Raw genomic sequence first — 17,905 nt, 5'->3', positions numbered from 1 at the left:
GAGAGAAAAATACATTTCAGTTACAGTTACTGTGTGCTTTTACAGTGAAGACATACCAGTTAACTGCTCAAACTTGGACTCCGTGAACAGAAGTGAACTATGACTCCCCATATGCATGTGTTCCTTTATGAAGGGTTTAATGCGATTTTTGTTTTGTTTTCAGCCGAAATAAAGATCTGTTTTAAATACTACCATGGTGTTAGTGGAGCCCTCCGAGCTACTACTCCATGTATCACTGTGAAAAACCCTGCTGTGATGGTAAGCTCAGCCTATTTGTTCAATGTATTTATATAAGGTCATAATATTAACTGTCAGACGAACCTATCAATGTAAGTATCCTAGTTTTACCATTGAGTGCAATTTTTTGCAAAAATTTGTATTGTCTGACAAAAATCACCAAAATTGGGAAATGCTTTTCATGGCTTTGTGTTGTTCTTGATAATATAACAGTAAAAATTCACTGAGCTTAACTTAAATTTTTTATGCTAAGAATTTGATTTTGCTTGCTTTCAATTTTGAGGCTTACAATTTGCTGTAATTTAACACCATAATAGAAATTTTTCACACTGGTTATATAACTGAAACTGAATCCTTATCAAAAGTCTCCATTTCTTCTTATTTGTTCATATTAAAAATGAAATTATTGCTGAGATAACAATTGTTAGTATAAAAATGAAACTGCACAAAACTCTGCTCTTGCAAAAATTACTGATTTTTTTGAGTGTTCATATACCATTGAAATTTAGTAATTCTATGACTATTGAGGATTATTGTTACCTTACTATGCTTTCATTATGAGAGTTGTTCTTTTGAAATACTAAAAGTTTTAGAGTTTTTTTTAGTTGTTTAAATAAGTAGTGGAAGAAGAGCCTTCCAAACTTGTATCCAGGTGCTTTTGATCAAAGTAATTTGTCTAATGGGCTAGCTCTTCAGTTGACATGAAGTTTCTCAGTGCATTTGATTCACTGATATTAGCTGCCAAATATTTAAGATCACATCTGTCAGGATGGTGTCCTGACAACTGCAATGTTGAAGATACATAAGTTACTCAGACTGAATAGCTTTTATTCTGATCCTGCACTTTTTCAGCATTGTGTATTATATACAAATGCATTCTATGGCTATATGATACTGTATGTGCTGTACTAGACTTTATATCTCATTATACCAAATGTTTTTTCTTTCTCTTAGAATTACAGGCCTAAGCGATAGCATCATTTAATTGAATAATATTGTTTCGCAGCAGGCATATGGACTCTTGATATTTTACAGAAGAAAATGCGTTACAGTTGATAAGCTTGACAGCCACGGTTTTTAATATCAATTTATAAATTCAAGACAGTAAGGTAGCCTGATTTTGAACAAAGGAAAAAATGTTTCTTAAAATAACCCTTAAAATGGGCTATGTGCTGCACTGTATCGTTACTGAGAATAGGAATGATTTTATTGGTGGAGAAACCATGTGAACTTGTGTGTTTTCTTGGCCTTGTCATACTATCCACCAATATTTTTGAGGTTCATTGTGCAAAAGGACATCTGAACTTCTGTCTTTGAATATGCATTTATTTACTTGGTAGCTACCTGAAGACCTGTCTTTCAGTCATTGGTCAATCTTGAGGGATTAACCAGCTGTCACTATTTAAATTTCTTTCCTTTGAAAGGTAATGCAGGGTCCTGGGTTACACACCTGCTAGAAGGTGTAATTTTATATAAACATTTTTGTTTGCTCTAACAGTACAGACTTCAGTAGTAGTGAGTTGTTAGTTTCCTTGATGAGAATGTCATATGACAGCTCAGATGAGACTTCCTAAAAATACCATATTGGGTTAGGTATGTGTAACTAAACCTATTGTTAAATGTTAATACCTCACACCATTTTCATGGTTTTGGTGTTGAGCTTAAGCACTGTGCAGTAGAGAATACTTCGTTGTCTTGGCACTGGTCATGTCTGTTGTTACAGAAATGCTTGTTCGTGGAAATGGTAAGAGTCATGGCATGCCTGCTCCCGTTTTTTAAGCTGCAATAAATTACTTGCTTACTTGGATCATTCTGTGTTTTTGCTTTACGTGGTTTGGTGGGAGACATGTTTCTGGTTTTCCACATACTGATGGCATATCACACCAGGCATTTCAGTCCATCATTTTTAGATAAGCAACTAACATTCTGTTGTGTTCATTTGAACTAGTGGAAATACAAAGCCTGATCTAGCATTCAGAAACACTGCGTTACACCAGATGAGATTAGATTTTTGCACTACGAAGGCTAAGCATGTATGCTGGGATGAAATTTTGTACTTGGCACAGAAAAATTGAAATTGCTGTTCAGGTCATAATGGAACAGGAAAAGGCTATATAGCGAAACCATGGAAGTGCTAGGGAACACTGTTACAATTCATTTTATTATAGCTGAATTGTGGGCAAATCCCATTTTCTATAAAATGAAGTAGCGATTAGCAGGGTAAACAACAGAGTCAGTGGTGTAGCAGAAAAACAGGTATAGAATGAGGAAGGCCTTTTTGTTGATGAATAACGTTTTTAACAAGAAAACAGTGCATGTTAGAATAAGCCCCAAAGCGTAAACTGGCATACATAGCGTTCCTCCGGCCTTGCCTGGGCAGTGTCACCATCCCAGGGGGATGCGCCCCTTGCTGCTTCCAGGGAATCTCTGTCTGTACATGAGGGGACACTGATTCAGCTGGAATTGACCCATTGCTTTTGATGCCCTCATAATTCTACTACCAGCTGTCACTGCTTACGTGTCCACATAAAGTCACTGGCGTATTGGTGTCATGCTGGGTGGCAAAGGGACAGTTTTGAGCACTCTGGTGAGAAATGTCTTGCCCTGAGAATGGGGCTGCATCGTGAAGCCAGCCGTGAGGGAGGGGAATGGGCTGACTGGTGAGCGGCGGCGCTTGCTGGCACAGCGTGTTCCCTCACAAGACCGCTGAGGCCCATGGGGATGTCAGGTATCAACGTCATTGCTATTCCTTCATCATTCTCTTTGACTGCTTGTCACATATGAAGTATTCCTGTTTTGCAATGGGAGAAACTTTGTGTGTTTGCTAATTCTGATGAAATTCCAGTGTGCTTGCTGATCGTTCTAGGAAGCATTTGAAAGCTAATGATATTAAATAGCTTGAAGCAATATAAAAAGGAATGATTTCGTTTCTGGTTAATGCAAAGCAGGTTCCTCATGGCTACCACAGCTCCAGAATCGTTTATCAATCCAGTAACTTCAAACACCTGTTCAGCTGCTCAAACTGCTTTACATACTTCATCCACATACATAGGTGTGCAAGTTTTTATTCAGGTTATTTTTGTTGTTGTTCAATAGGTGAGATGACTTTCTGTTCTATCACTAGTATTAATCCCCAGCGCTGTGTTTGGCTCAAGCTTATTCATCAGGCTGTGTCACCTCTTCTGCCAGGGAGCGAGTATAGCACCTATCTGGAGAACCATTTGACTTCAAAGATAGCTCCACTGATGTCTGCATGGTAGATTATTCAGCTGGATGCACACCCCTGTCCTGAAAGACAAATTCTTCTGCTAGTTGAAAGAGCTAGACATTAATAAGACATTAACACAAGAGAAACTTTTTATTTTGAAGTAGTGCTTTACCTAATGAGGGATTTCAGTAAAAACCAAACCTGAAAAATCCTTGAAGCATAAACTTTTAGACCACATCCATATTTAGATATCTGATGCACCTTTTCTGTTCAAAAGGAGCTTTTGTTCATAGATCTGAAGGCTTTTGTTAGTCTCTCTTTGATCTCTTCGCTTTTTTTGTTGTGTGGTAAATTATCTATTTGTGGAAAGTGACAAAAGTTACACATGCTGTCACTGGCCAGCTCAGTGCTTTGGTATGCATAACCAATCCACACTGTTGATTTTATTCTACAAAAGGGAAACCTGTAAGAAAATACAGTCTCCTTTTCTCCGACTAATAGTTTCTGCATGTGTATTAGCCTATACATGTTCTGTTTGGAAGATTCCAAGTACTGGTATATTAGCACTGTGTGGCATAAATAATAGATATTTTCCTAGAAACAAATGCTGTAGCTCTGCCTGTCTGTGGTAATAGACAGTAGTCGGCCAGATTCTTCCCCTGCATGCTACCTTACAGTTGCGTTATCATCCTCAAGCATGTACAAAGCAGATGAAAACTTCTGTGATATGCTTCGTTTTTTTTCTTCTCTTCAGATGGGAGTAGAAGGTGTGGATGAAGGTGCTTCTGGAGCCCAGCACTCTAGGAAGTTAGTCAGCTTTACCCTATCAGGTAAAGAACAACACTACTCTGTGTTTTACAAATTACTGTTAAAAAAAATAATTGCTGTTTTAAATAACATCAAAGATGGAACACTTTTCTTCATTAGCCTCTGTAGGAGCACACTCTAGTGGCTTGAAAGATGTCATTTCTTTAGAACTTCTGTTTGTTGAAAACAAGGCAGAATCCTGAATCTCCAGGAGTGAAAGAAATGGATTTGATGGATCCCAGCACGAAAAATTTGGAGAAATTTCCAGTTTGCACAAAGGACAGTTCCTCTCAGACTGAAGAGTGGAGAACTTAGCCTCTAAATAAAATGCAAGCTGGTTCCATCACGTTGAAGCAGTAAAAAAAGCAATGGCTGCAAATGGTCGTTTAGAAAGGAAAAAATCTTTACTTGTAAGAGAGCTAAGCTGTCACTACAGCAAAATAGCTGTAGGGGTACAGTCTACCAGCTTCACTTGTTTTGATTAGCACGTTATTCCATGGGCAGTCTTGTGTGAGACTAACGCATATTCAGCTTGAGCAAAGACAGAAAAGATTTGCTTCTGAATCTTGAAGAGCTGACAATGAAAACATTTAGAGATGTAGGAGTAGAGCAGAAAAAAAACCTGCTTTTTGAAACGGTCTTTCAGCGGTTATCTGGGATAGAGCTGATAAGTTGTATAGACTCACATAGGGTACTATAAAAATAATTGTTTTGTGAATTCTGAAAAATCTATTGTGTTTAATGGAAGGTTGTGACTCAGCCAGAGGAGTCCCCTAAATTAATTTTGAAAGGTGTATTGACTGATAGGTCTGTAACATATTTCCCAGAACATTTTTTTGGTTGCTCATTTGCACATGCAAAGTTGTTGCTTTTAAAGGCAATTACCCTTTATTTCATAGTATTTCTACTGTGTGGCTTAATTTTGAACACTGGGTAGGATTTTTTTTTTTACTGAATCCACAGGTGGGGCATTTCATTTTAGCGCAGTGAATTTTGCCTGCATGTATAAACTGCTTATCTAAGTATGTATGCGCCATTTGCATTAGAGTCATGAAGACTGCATGCAGAGTATTGGAGTACCTAATGGAGAAAGACACAAAAATCTCGTACTTCAGCAAACCTAAACAGAGAAATATTTTACAGTTAAGTTTAAAATCTAATGTTATATAAAAAAATACCTCTTTTTGTTGTTTTTTAAGCTTGTGCTATCATTAAAGTCCTTAGGCATGAGAATATGCGCCTGAGGAAATTATTATTTATTGTTGCAAGTCGCAAGGGCTGCAGTACTGAGGCTTCCCTAGGAAGAAAGAAGCATTTTCAGAAAACTTTGCCTCCTTTTGTGTGAGATGGGTTATCTTCTTCTAAGTTGGGAGAAAGCGTACATCATAGTCCAGAGCAACCCTGGTAATGAGTATTTGAAATTGCGTTTATCAAAGTCTCAACTTTGGGAAAGCGTGAATTCACTATATTACCTCCCATACAGTTTTTTATATTAGTCCCTTCCCCTTACCCAGAAACAGAGCAAGTACTGTGTGACCTTTTTTGTGTGTTTTTTGGTTTTTCTTTTTAAGAGTGGAAATACCTTACATACTGAGAAAAACATTTGGAGGTGAGCTAGAAGTTCATGCTTTTTGTTTTACAAATAGCTGGAGGCTAAAATGTAAATGAGGATGTTGATACCTTTCTTTCTTATAGTGTCTTGGGAAAACACTTGACTTCCTGCTTTAAGTATGTTCTGTACGCTGGATCCAGTTAACATATGAGTAATTTTAAGTTGCTTTATTTAGTAGTTTATGGTGAACTGATTTCCTGCGTAATATTTTAGGAATGCACTACTTTGTGAACTAGCTTTAATTTACTCAATTCCTTTTTCCTTCCTTCTTGTTTTGCTTTATAGATATTAGAGCAGTTGGACTTAAAAAAGGCATGTTCTTCAATCCTGATCCTTATCTAAAGATGTCCATTCAGCCAGGCAAGAAAAGTACGTTTCCTACATTTGCTCATCATGGCCAGGAAAGAAGGTCGACTATCATCAGTAACACAACTAATCCTGTTTGGCACAGAGAGGTAATGTATCCGTTTTCAGAGCTGTCTGCCAGCTGATGCCGTGTACCAGGCTCGTATTTTCTCTTTATGCATTAGTCCTTACTCTCTGAAGGCTGTGAGCTTATTTTGTAGCTAGTTATTTAAACTGACACAGAAATTGTAGTAATTTTAGGAACCCTGTTGTTGGATAGAAACAGCTATCATCTATGTATTTAAGCTGTGTATTGAAGATGCACTGCTGTGAGGTTTTCATTCCCTTCTCTGCTAACAAGAGTTGAACTCACTCAACAGCCCTGTAGATTTCTTGAAATTGCAAAAATAAATTAATTAGAATGGATTATATGTTGTTGGAAGACTCTTTAAGAAAAGGTACAATAAGTGAGCATTTATGCTCAGTGATTGCAACTGTTCATTTGGAAATGATATTCTTATTGTGCATAGCAGGTGGCAGGCTTTCAGTTTTGTCAGGCAAAGGGGATGCTCTTTGGTGTAGCCTCTGTATGCACTGCTCTAAGAAGGAAAGCCCAGGGAGGCATTACAGCACCACTCAGCAAGGGAGAAAAAAAGGCAGTTTGGCAGAAGCCAGTTTTCCAGATGTGTTTATATTGGGTAAGCTGTGCAGGTCTCAGAGAAGGAACTCAGTCCCACAGCTGTCTTTGAGCACAGAAGAGCTAGGCTGTGTTTTTGAAAATAAATGTTTATGTGGGAAACAAGGTGCAAGTACTGACATAATTCCATAACGCTTTCAGGACCGGCGAGCAGAGTTCTTGATCTGCGCCCATTTTCTAATGAGCAGATGCCTGTACTGTGCTTGATGATTGTTAATGTGTTCTTTAGGAAAACTGGAAAATTGAGTGGGCTTTGGAAAATGTTCCCGCAAATCATAATCAAACCAAAGAAGCAGTAAAACAGAACAGAGCAGGGCCAGCATTAGCACTGCTTAGGGGTGCTTGGTTGTGGGAAAGACTGTAGATGTGTGGAAGTCTTAAAATCTGAAAAAAAATCAGAGTTCTAATCTCTAAATTGATTCTTCATCTTTCTGTCTGTCCATCCATCTATCTAGTAGATAGAAAGAAAATCTACTCTTATTTTTCCCCTTTTTCCTCTTCCAGTTCTCCCTGGTTTCGAAGCTTACTAGAAAAGTGATGATGTTCACTGGTGCACGCATTGTATCAGCTTGCTTTAGCTGCTGTTATCTTCCCTGTAGCAATGCTCTGACGACGGCAGCTTATGATCCCATTACATATGCTGTCCTAGTGGTGCAGAATTGATCCTGTTTTACATCCACTCCTTTCTGCAAAATAATTTGCAATTTTATAGCAAACTGAGAGTGACAAATCTTTAAGTTCTGTTTATCGCAGGAACCCAGCTCCAACAGTTGCCTAGCATGAGGAAGTGTTTTTAATCCTGACCCAATTTAATTGCTGGTTTTGAATATATTTAGCTGATGTCTACAGCTAAACTGAAGAGTTGTTCCTTCTTTTGTTCCTTGTTCAATACACCTTTAGCTATCTAGCCAGATGTGTATTGGGCATTGTACTGCGATTTGCTCAGAGGTCTTAAAGATGGCAGATAGTAAAGGTATAACTAGATGACCTCGGCTTTTCTGAGTAGGTTATACCATACCTTTTTGGTTGTTTGTTTGAAATACCTTACAGTCTAGAGGAAAAATAAAAATCTTCGGTTCCTAAGCTTGCTTTCTTAAGGGAATTTGTTATCACACTGTGTGTACGTGTGTGTGTCTGCCAACATGCCTGCTCATATATTTGCCCTGTACAATTTTTGAATCTTTTGGCCATCTTCAGGCAGACTTGACAGAGCAGCACAGATCTCAAAGATGAAGTATTCATAAACTGCATGAAAATTGATGCTAGTCCGAAGAGAGTAACTGTGATGGTGTTCCCTCATAGGGAAAGGTGGAAGAATGATCTTACCAGACATCAAGAAACCTTTTATAAATTAGTATCATATCGTTTAAAGGCCCCAAGTGCAGAAAAAGGTTCTGTTGGAACTTGCTGACAAGATTTGTGAACTTTGGGGCAAAACTCTATAGAAAATTCTCCTCCTTTAGTTACAGTGCTCCTGAAAATACTGCATACACATTGCCCTTTTGACTTCCTGTCATGCATTAAAAAAAAAAAAAAAGCAAAGCATGGTGTTGGAAGGGAAGTTCACTAAGCACAGCCTAGAGTGAGACACTTTCCTCCTTCCTCCTGTGTTGACCTGGCTACTCTACTGTAACCTCGTAGAGTACAGCAAGGATACCTTATCTTCTTGCTTTCTGCTAACCAAATTGAAGCAAGCACTAGGATACATTGCTTTCTCCTTTCTGACATAGAACATGAAAGTGCTTTTATCTAGTGCAATTTCTTACTGAGCAATTATTTTCAAGGAACAGTAAAAGGATAAAGGTTTCCGGAGAGGCTATTTACATACACAAAAATACAGTGCTTTATAAATTATGTTGATGTTATTTTGCAATATGGAAACTGCTGTCATCAATCATTGCTTTCAGAGTTCACTGCCCGCTAGTAGTAATTATGTACATACTTTCTGAATAAAGGTGTATTGATATGGCGTCAAATATGTTCTTTCTTTCCAGAAATATTCTTTTGTTGCACTTCTAACAGATGTCCTGGAAATTGAGGTTAAAGACAAATTTGCCAAGAGTCGTCCGATCATCAAGCGCTTTCTTGGGAAGTTAACCATACCAGTTCAGAGACTATTGGAGAGACATGCAATTGGGTAAATTAATACATTCTTAATGCTTACTTCCATTGATCAGGGAGACTCAGCATCTAGGATGCTGGTGCAGAGCAGCCTTTCTGGCTTACTGTCATAGAGCAGCAAATTTCTACTGCATCTGTAGTAAGCAATTTAGTAGGCATTTTAATAGCCTTATTGCCTGACTGGCAGATGTCAGTGTTTCTAACCCTGTTCTGAATGCATGTACCCATGTTTGTGTATATGTGTGTCTATAATTTGTTCTCAGCTTAATTTCTTTACACAAAAAGTGTTACCCTCACAAAAAATGTCACCCTCTGGCTAGCTAGTCAAGAAGCAGGGCATTATCACAATACTACATGATTGTGTGCAAATTTTTTAGAAGAAGCAGATTTTATTGTCTCACTTCTTTTACAGTTCAAGTATTTTTATTGTCAGTTTAGTAATCAGAGATTTAATACCTGTTCAGCTAATTGGCCAGAACTGCAAGGCTGTGACTCCTTATTTTTCAGAGTGCTGGTGCTACTACAAAATTAAAATTGCCTTTTGCTATGAATAGTGCACTGAAGGGACTGAAAATTCACCTGTTGTACTAATTTTAAAAATTTCTGTTCATTTTTTGATAGCTAACTGTTCTGGTATAAAGATGCAAGTCACTTAGAAACTTTTAAGATGTTTTATACTTCATGATGGTTACTGGAGGGGACCATAGCATAGTCAAGTGGATGATCCAACGAGGCCTTCATACAAACATATGCACTGAGAAGAGCCTAAGACTTGGTAATTAAGCACTGTGATACATTGCAGGTGTGAAGCAAATGGCTGGAGGTCTGCAAGAGATGCAGCAGTATGTGCAAATATACAGTTTTACATTTAAGACAGAGCAGTATGTTGAGTATATTATTTTGTTAACATCTTTTTACATATATATGCTATATTTGACAAATTAGAAAAAATAATTCCTTGAAAGACAATGGGAGGAACTGAATTATTCACATGTGTTTTGTACAGGACCTAACTCAAAGTCTGCTAAAGTTATGTGCCTACATTAACTTTAGAAGCCCACCAGATGAGGCCCATGAGGAATGATGGTGAAATAAAATGTGTATATTCTTCCCTGAAAGTTTAAGGGCATGGCAGTATGATCACGCTTTTGCACAAAAAGCAGGATATAAACAACTGGCCTCCTTTTTCACAGATATTCCCATCAAAGTAACAAGTTGCATAAATGGAGAAAATCAAATTCAATTTGAAAACAGTTTTCAGCTTTAAGTTTCCAAAGTGGTGGTTACACTGGTAAGTAAGGTAAGAATAAAATTGTAAGAGCAGCTTAAAATTTTGATGATGTCTTCTGATAGAGAATTTCTTTAAAAAAAAAAAGAAAAAAAAGCCTGCCCATTTGTTTTGTAGTGTTATCCAAGAGCAGTTCAGGTGTATATAAATCCAACTTTTCTAAGAAATGCTTCATCTTTGAGTTTCAACAAATTGTGATAAGTTGAGCAAGCAGCTTTTTCTAATAAATTTGCACACCGGTATATAATCAAAAGTAGCACCATGATATAGACTGGTTTCAAAACCTAGTTCAGGGTCTTCATTTCCATGGTAAACCCCAAAATGTTTTTCTGCTCTGGGATTCCTAGTGCTGTGAGGTCTGGAAGTTACCTGTTTGCTGTGTTCGTCAGTTCTTGTCTATGTTTTTTCAAACCAGTATTCTGGAAGATGTTTCCTGTTTTCTTTTCCATATTTCAGTTTTGTATATTTGATATATCAAATCTTTTTAGGAAAGGAAGGGCTGCATAACAAATATGTAGCAAGAATATAGGTAAGTATTTAGTTTGGTTTTGGCATACTGCTGTTAGAACTGACGTTAAATCAGTTTTGCCTCTTCATCTGTAATTTATTTGTCCATTTAGAGTTTTTGTGTGCCAATCAGTTGTCAGGGTTCCTTTTTCCAAGACATGGTAAAGACAGACAACATTTCACCAGATGTTTTGCAAAGTAAAGGAGTGGTTAATAGAGACATGAAGTAGAAATGTACCAAACATACAGTCAACTGCAAATTCTTTTCTATTTTGTTTTTGATCAAGCAAGTAAAACATCTTCACTTTCTTCTTCATTTTCATGATGTCAAGGACAATCAAAATCCTCTACTGGGTTAAGATGTGAACTTGAAAAATTACATGTACGAAGTCCAAGGACTTACAGTACACCATATGCTTAACTTGCCCTTCCCTGTATTAATGATCAGTATTAATGAATGAAAAGGTGAAGTTTAGAACCAGCCATTTTAGACAGACTGAACTAAAATTCCGCCCCACTTTTAGCTGTCATCATAGCTCACAAGTTTGTGTAACAAAATGGCCAGTGGCTTTGAATTTCATGGAAAACATGACAAATGAGCATGAGAATCATCTAGTATTGATTCAACTGAATACAGAGCAGACATTATTCACGTTGTGGCTTTCTCTAATCTCAAGTGGCCTAGAGTAATATAAACTTCATGTAAAAATTGTGGAAGCCTTAAATGGCAAACTTCTGAGGATACCCCCAAGTCTAGCTGAAGAATTGTAGTTGGAGTACAGAGCGATGAATCTGTGACGGATCCTGGAGACGCTACTATCGTAATTTGATGTACTGCAGCCTGTAGAGCAGTGTGGGGAGGCTGCTTTGCCTTACGTTGTCCACTCGGGACTTTTTTGCTGGAAGTTAATGTTTGGATGCAAACTGCTGCAGCTTATTTCAGTAATGACCTTGCATTTGTTTTAGTCTGTCACTCATATTGCAGTAGGAGTGCTCCCGGTAAAGGAGAGGTGTTTATACCAATATAAATTTATTTCCATAAATAACAGTAATTTCCTATGGAGGTCTTCAGTAGCTCCCTCCTCACCCTTTAGCTGTCCCAGCTGCACTGAGGGGAGCTGGGGCTGTGAGTTCTGGCTGTGCCTAATAAGAATGTATAGCCTAGGATCTGATCCTAAGTCTCAAGCTGATACAAGTGCTTAATCAAGTCTGAGTCCCTCTGAATTCAATAACTCTTAAGAACATATTTGAAGTTAAATCCAAGCATTAATAGCTTTTCTAAACAGGAATGCAGAAGTACTTTATTGAATGAGAACTAAAATGTGAAGAATCTGGGAATTTTGTATATAGCAAAAACCACAAGGGGGCAGAAGGTTTTAAAAAATGAAAGGTTTTGTTAATTAGAAAACATACTTGGGTTGGGGGAAGGAGCAGGTTAGGGGAAGGGAATCCTTTGCAGTTTGATTTCTTTAGGACTTGAGATTTATAACTGTATAAGAATTGCTGGGGCATAATATGTATTTGGAAATGATCAAAAGTAGTTTGTTAGGCTGTTTTATCTGTTAACTACAGGTATTTTACACCATTGTTGGTGTTTGTACTTTTCCATACAAGCCAGAGTATGTGGCTGATTTTAAGATTGTAACAGAAATTACTTTCTATCATGCTGATTGTTATCTTATAAGAGCCTCTGATACAAAATACTGAAAAATAAAAACAGGTAAAATTTAAAAAAAACCCAATATCTTTGTTTTTGCAGAGACCAGGTTCTCAGCTATAATCTTGGCAGAAGGCTCCCAGCTGATCATGTAAGTGGATATCTCCAATTCAAAGTGGAAATCACATCTTCTGTTCACGAAGGTGAGAATTTGTCAATGATCTGGATCTCCAGATAGTTGTATGGAGAGAGTTGCTATGTATTTCAATTTCTAGGATTTTCTGTGGTAATGTACTTTCTCATTTGTGTACAGTGCCTCTGTTATAGATTTTTCTATTGGGATTCAAGGTTTAGATATGTCAGGTACTGCTTTGGAGATGGTAATTCCAAAACACCAACGCTTACTGTATTGTTTTCCTATTTTGTTAGATAGATTTTTAAATGAATCTGCTTATGATTCTCATTTTATGGGATAGATTGGGTAATCAAATTCATTGTTTCTCTTCACACTTTAACATCTTTGCTTTGTAACACCTTTGGCTGAGGTAAGCGGTTGCAAGTAAGATTCCACCTGTGCTCTCATCCCCTGCTGGTGTACATGCAGATCACTCTGTCCTGTCCCCCTTTCACAGAACTGTGTCCTGCTTAGAACCAAGAATATCTGTTATGGTTATGAGAATACATGCTTCCATTAGGCAATTCTTTTTATTTCCCTTTTTTCCTGTTCTGAAGGCAACTAGCAGAACACGGCTAGTACAGTTACGTGTCTGCCACATCATATGTGTCTGTTTACATGTTTATGATCTTAGATTATCCTTCATTAGACTTCGTATAATCACTTTGGTAGTGAGATATTGCTCTGTCTTTTAACTTGATACAACATTCTTGCCTTTTCTGTAGCCATGTAGTCCTGTATCTCATTAATATTTTTGCTCTGGCACCATTAAAAAAATGCTTCTGTCTTCAGTCCTGTTTGTTGCCAGGCTCTCTAGTTCACTGACTTCACTGTTAGGTTTCTTGTAGACGTGTACAGACACTTACAGCTGGATTATTCAACTCTATGCCTGTTTAATTTCCGTGTGCGGAGTTACCATCTCATCTCTCAAATGAGATGGCTTATTTTCATTTCCCTTTTCTATGTATTACCATAGCATAACTAATATCTCATGAACTTTACTTAAGTAGGTTCCCATTCTTTACAGTGGAAAGTCCTATAAATGAACTCAAAAATAAATGTTGTGCATAGAATTTGATATCTGTACACAATCTGTGATTCCTCATGTGATCTCAGATGCTGGTTTGCATGCTGCTAAGGGTGTAATGGCAACTGGTGTCAGTGACGGGCTTTGTGTAAATCCTACTTTTTGGATATGAGAGATACGCTGTAGAAAACTGGTTCCTTGGTTGTGAGGCTGGTTTTACTGACAGTTTGGTAAGATGCTTGGCAGTGCTTTGTCTTTTAAAAGCAAAATGAGAGTCCTTTGAAATCATACTTCACATCCATTAAATTTTCTGTATCCTATAAAATAGTATAGACTTACACAGAGAAGATTTCGTAATTGCTGTTATAACGCTGTAGGTGCCTCTATTGTTTTAATTGTATTTTCTTGCCTTTATTGTCTGATTGAAATAAGCAAACATCTTGAGAGATGTGTATTTTTATATCACTTCTGTGATGTAGGCAAAGTAGAATGAACTGTCTGTTGCTGCATTGTGTTTCATGTTCAGTCTTTGTGTCTCTGCAGACGCTTCACCAGAAACAGTTGGCACTTTGCTAGGAGTGAATTCTGTAAATGGAGACTTGGGGAGCCCCTCTGATGATGAGGACATGCCAGCAGGACATCATGATACATCCACAGTGTGTTCCAATGGTCCAGTCCTTGAGGAATCTTCTGGAGAAGCAATCCTGAGACGCCCCTTAAGGACTAGTACAACCCTGGAAACAGACCAGGATGAGTTGACCTCTGGCGCTTCAAGATCATCACCTACCAGAGGTCGCCAGGACTCACTAAATGACTATCTGGATGCAATAGAACACAACAATCATCCCAGAACTGGGACGTCTGCCTGTGGTGAGCGTCCACGTGGAGCCTCCCCAAAACTGAGGAGTAGCTTCCCTACTGACACAAGACTTAATGCTATGCTTCACATTGACTCAGATGAAGAGGAGCATGAGCTACATCAAGACCTGGGTTTTCCGTCTTCCTTGGAAGACGATGGTGGTTTAGTAATGCTTAATGGTGCTACAAGAAATGTTGAAAGAAGTGGTTTAAGTTACTCATCAGATCAGGCAGTGCAAGGGCCTGCAGAGAATGAAAATGTTGCAGCCTCTGAAGCTCCTTTGCCATCAACTGATGACCAGCAGGAGACTCTCCCAGAGCTTCCACCATCACAGTCAGCAGGAGGTGAAAGCCTGCAAGGTTCTCAAAGTGAAGCACCGGCAGACCAGGCTGGCAGTGAGTCGTGTGCTGCTCAGGAGGCAGAGCAGCCTCCTAGCAGTGTGGACACAGGAGCTGCTGCTGCTGCTGCTGGGAGCAGAAGGGGCGTTAGTGAAATGGAATCCACTGATCAAGGGTCTGAACCTTCCCAGATGTCATCAGAAACGGAGCAGAGTGATCCTGCTCGCACGGAAAGCGTCAGTGAGGCTAGTACTCGGCCAGAAGGGGAGAGTGACGTGGAAGGGGCAGACAGCTCTTGCAACGAAAGTGCGACTGTGCGACGTTCCTCAGTTGAAATGCGGTGTTCTTCTTCTGAAAGTGCCAGGTTTCCCGAGACTCCAGCCTTTTCTTCTCAGGGGGAGGAAGAGGGAGCTTGTGCCACCAGTGCAGCTAGAATTGAGCCAGGTGCTGAAACACAGGACTCTGCAAGCACTTCTGGTTCTCTACCTGCGGTACATTTACCTCAGGAGGAAGTACAGGAGGCTGAGGCAGGTGAATTACAAGACCAAGAGGAAGCAGAAGAAATCTGGCAAAGAAGAAGCCTGCAGGTGGCAGCTGCCAATAGCCAGTCTCAGGATGAAGAAACTGAAGGAGCCCAAGCAGCTTGTGAGGGTGCCACAGCACAGGTTGAAGGAGCTACTGGAGGTAACAACTGCAGGAGGCACTTTCTGAAGTGATCTTTCTGCAGCCAGTAAAAATAATTTAAAAAATTAACAACTGAAAATAAAGATCTTCATTTCTCAATGTCATTATCTTTGAGGATACTTTTTTGTTGTTGTTCCTTTGAGATTTATTCACTTCTTTAAGACTCTTGGGGTTTTTGATTTAACAAAAAATCAAACCTGAAATATCCAAGACATTTATTTTGAAATTGGATATAATTTAATTCTTGAGAGAGTAGTGGGAAGGAGGATGACGAGGAGTAAAGAATTCTACAATATTACCCTGCTCGCTAATCAAAATGGTAATGAGGGGGGACAAAAATCCCAAAACTATGAAATACAAACTAGAATTTATATTTGGGTCTTTTCTTTTACATGTTTATATATTAGCATTAAAACATAAGGGTAATCAAAAGAAAGGAAAAAAAAAAAGGAAGAGAATCATTTTCAGTCATACTTCAGGGTGTTTGTCTATACAGATAAGGAACTGGGAAAGGGAAGATATGTCCTAGCACAGCTGGAACCATGGGAGGAGAGGAGTGTGTTACTCAAGTTAACACTGTAAAACTCTTACCAATTGTAAAATTATTTTAACAGTTGAGAATTTTGTGTCTCACTCAAATCACTGAAAGTAGAAACATGTCCCTAACAGATTGTTTCCAAGCACATTTCACAATGGATTATCAATTCAGTTTCTTCAGGGATTAAAATGGATCTAATCAAGTGGGTTTCTGAATGTGTCTTTTTCATAACATTTCAAAAGTTTTGGGATCTATTCATTTCTTTTCTTTATAAACAGCTCTTTTGTTTGGAAAGAATAATTTTGCTATTTATTTCAAATACTGTCAATACTTCATTTTACAGCATTTTCTAGACATTTGGGACTCTCTTTTTATTAGGTGTCAGGTTGCACCATGTTTTGCGGGTCAGTGTGGCTGCAGCAAGGAAGGTCAATGGACAATTTCACCTCCCGCTCTTACAGCAAGGTTTTTGCAGGGGCCAGGTGGAGCTTTGTCCTCGTCCTTTGCTGGGATGTGGCTCAGGCACACGTCGTTGTTTTTGTGCCCTGGCTTCTGCTGGTCACAGGTGGATGCGGCACATCCCAAGAGGTGACATTTTCAGGACCAGGACTGCAGCTCATCCCAGAGAAATCACTTAACTAGAACTGTAGACATAACTTATTTTGCCCCCCCGAAATAGATGACTATTAGATATATCCTAAAATACTGTAGTTCAGCAGAAGCTTTAGCATGTCTTGTTCACTTTAGAGGCAACTCTAAGGCTTCCCCATATTGACTGAAAAAATAATTTGTGGGCATTTTGATTCCAGGTTCTCAAGCCAATGGCCATCAGCCCTTGAGGTCGCTGCCTTCAGTACGTCAGGATGTTAGCCGGTACCAGAGAGTGGATGAGGCTCTACCACCAAGTGAGGTTCTTCATACTTTAATTGGGGGATAGGCTGCCTGGATCTCAATACTGAGATCTCATTACATTTCTTTTTTAAATGCGAGAACTGAGAATGAACAGCTGAAAAGTTCTAAGTGAGGAGTGATGATGATGAAGTCTAGTGCTGTTTTGTAAAAGGCATTGTGCTCGGTGTGCAAACTATCAGGATGTGTTACGATAATTGCGCCTGGCGTATACAGACTTGCTAAGTGACGTTTGTGGAGAAGTGCTGTCTTTTCAGTATGCAGTGCACATGGGTAGGGAGGTGAGGTGATACGTATGAGGAACTTGGAGGGAAAGATGTCAATCACTCTGAAATCTCTGAATACTTCTTGTGTGGTGATGATTTACAAAGAAATATGTAACATCTTTAATCTCTGCAGAGTATGTGAAAGGTGTCCGTGTTTTCCTTGCATTTTTTGAGGCACTGTGAAGACTTTTCGAATTAAAAATAAACCTGGGTATTAAGCAACAGTTAGATGAGCCTAAATTGACAGATAAATTGTAATTTCTCTAATGCATTTGAAAAATACATTGCTCCCAATTGTTGGACTGATTCACTTGCTTAAACTTGGAACAGTGAAAATCTGTTCAGTATTAGATATTTAAAGAAAGGAGAAAGGGCCAAAAAAAAGCTACACAGCTAAGAGGCAAACACTACTTTAAAACAAAAAAGCAAAAAAAAGTTAAATTCAGACCCACTGAAGTCTTTGGCAAAGCTCTATTACTTTAAAGGACTCAGAAATTCAGATATTTAGTGTAAAATGAATAGGTCCTTATTCACAGTATGGAATGGGACTGTGCTCTGTAATTGGAGAGGGTAACTGGAAGGAGCCTGATAGCAGAACACTGGTATAACTGTGTATTAGAAAGCCAGCAT

At 38.6% G+C, this 17,905-nt stretch overlaps 1 protein-coding gene across 2 annotated transcripts in view; it reads left to right on the top strand.

Annotated features, from left to right (window-relative positions):
* HECW2 (HECT, C2 and WW domain containing E3 ubiquitin protein ligase 2) overlaps positions 1 to 17,905 on the top strand; it is a 170,329-nt gene that overhangs the window by 101,973 nt on the left and 50,451 nt on the right. For both annotated transcript variants that reach the window (XM_030018086.2, XM_030018087.2), the window contains 7 exons: positions 164 to 258; positions 4,200 to 4,275; positions 6,150 to 6,319; positions 8,901 to 9,043; positions 12,582 to 12,682; positions 14,225 to 15,562; positions 16,910 to 17,005. In XM_030018086.2, coding sequence (XP_029873946.1) covers positions 164 to 258; positions 4,200 to 4,275; positions 6,150 to 6,319; positions 8,901 to 9,043; positions 12,582 to 12,682; positions 14,225 to 15,562; positions 16,910 to 17,005 — 2,019 coding nt within the window. The remainder of the gene's footprint in view (positions 1 to 163; positions 259 to 4,199; positions 4,276 to 6,149; positions 6,320 to 8,900; positions 9,044 to 12,581; positions 12,683 to 14,224; positions 15,563 to 16,909; positions 17,006 to 17,905) is intronic.

Source organism: Aquila chrysaetos, chromosome 6 (assembly GCF_900496995.4).
Source record: "Aquila chrysaetos chrysaetos chromosome 6, bAquChr1.4, whole genome shotgun sequence".
Classification (NCBI taxonomy): Eukaryota; Metazoa; Chordata; class Aves; order Accipitriformes; family Accipitridae; genus Aquila; species Aquila chrysaetos.
Note: the sequence above shows the minus strand (reverse complement) of the source record. Positions and strands in the feature narration are given on the sequence as shown.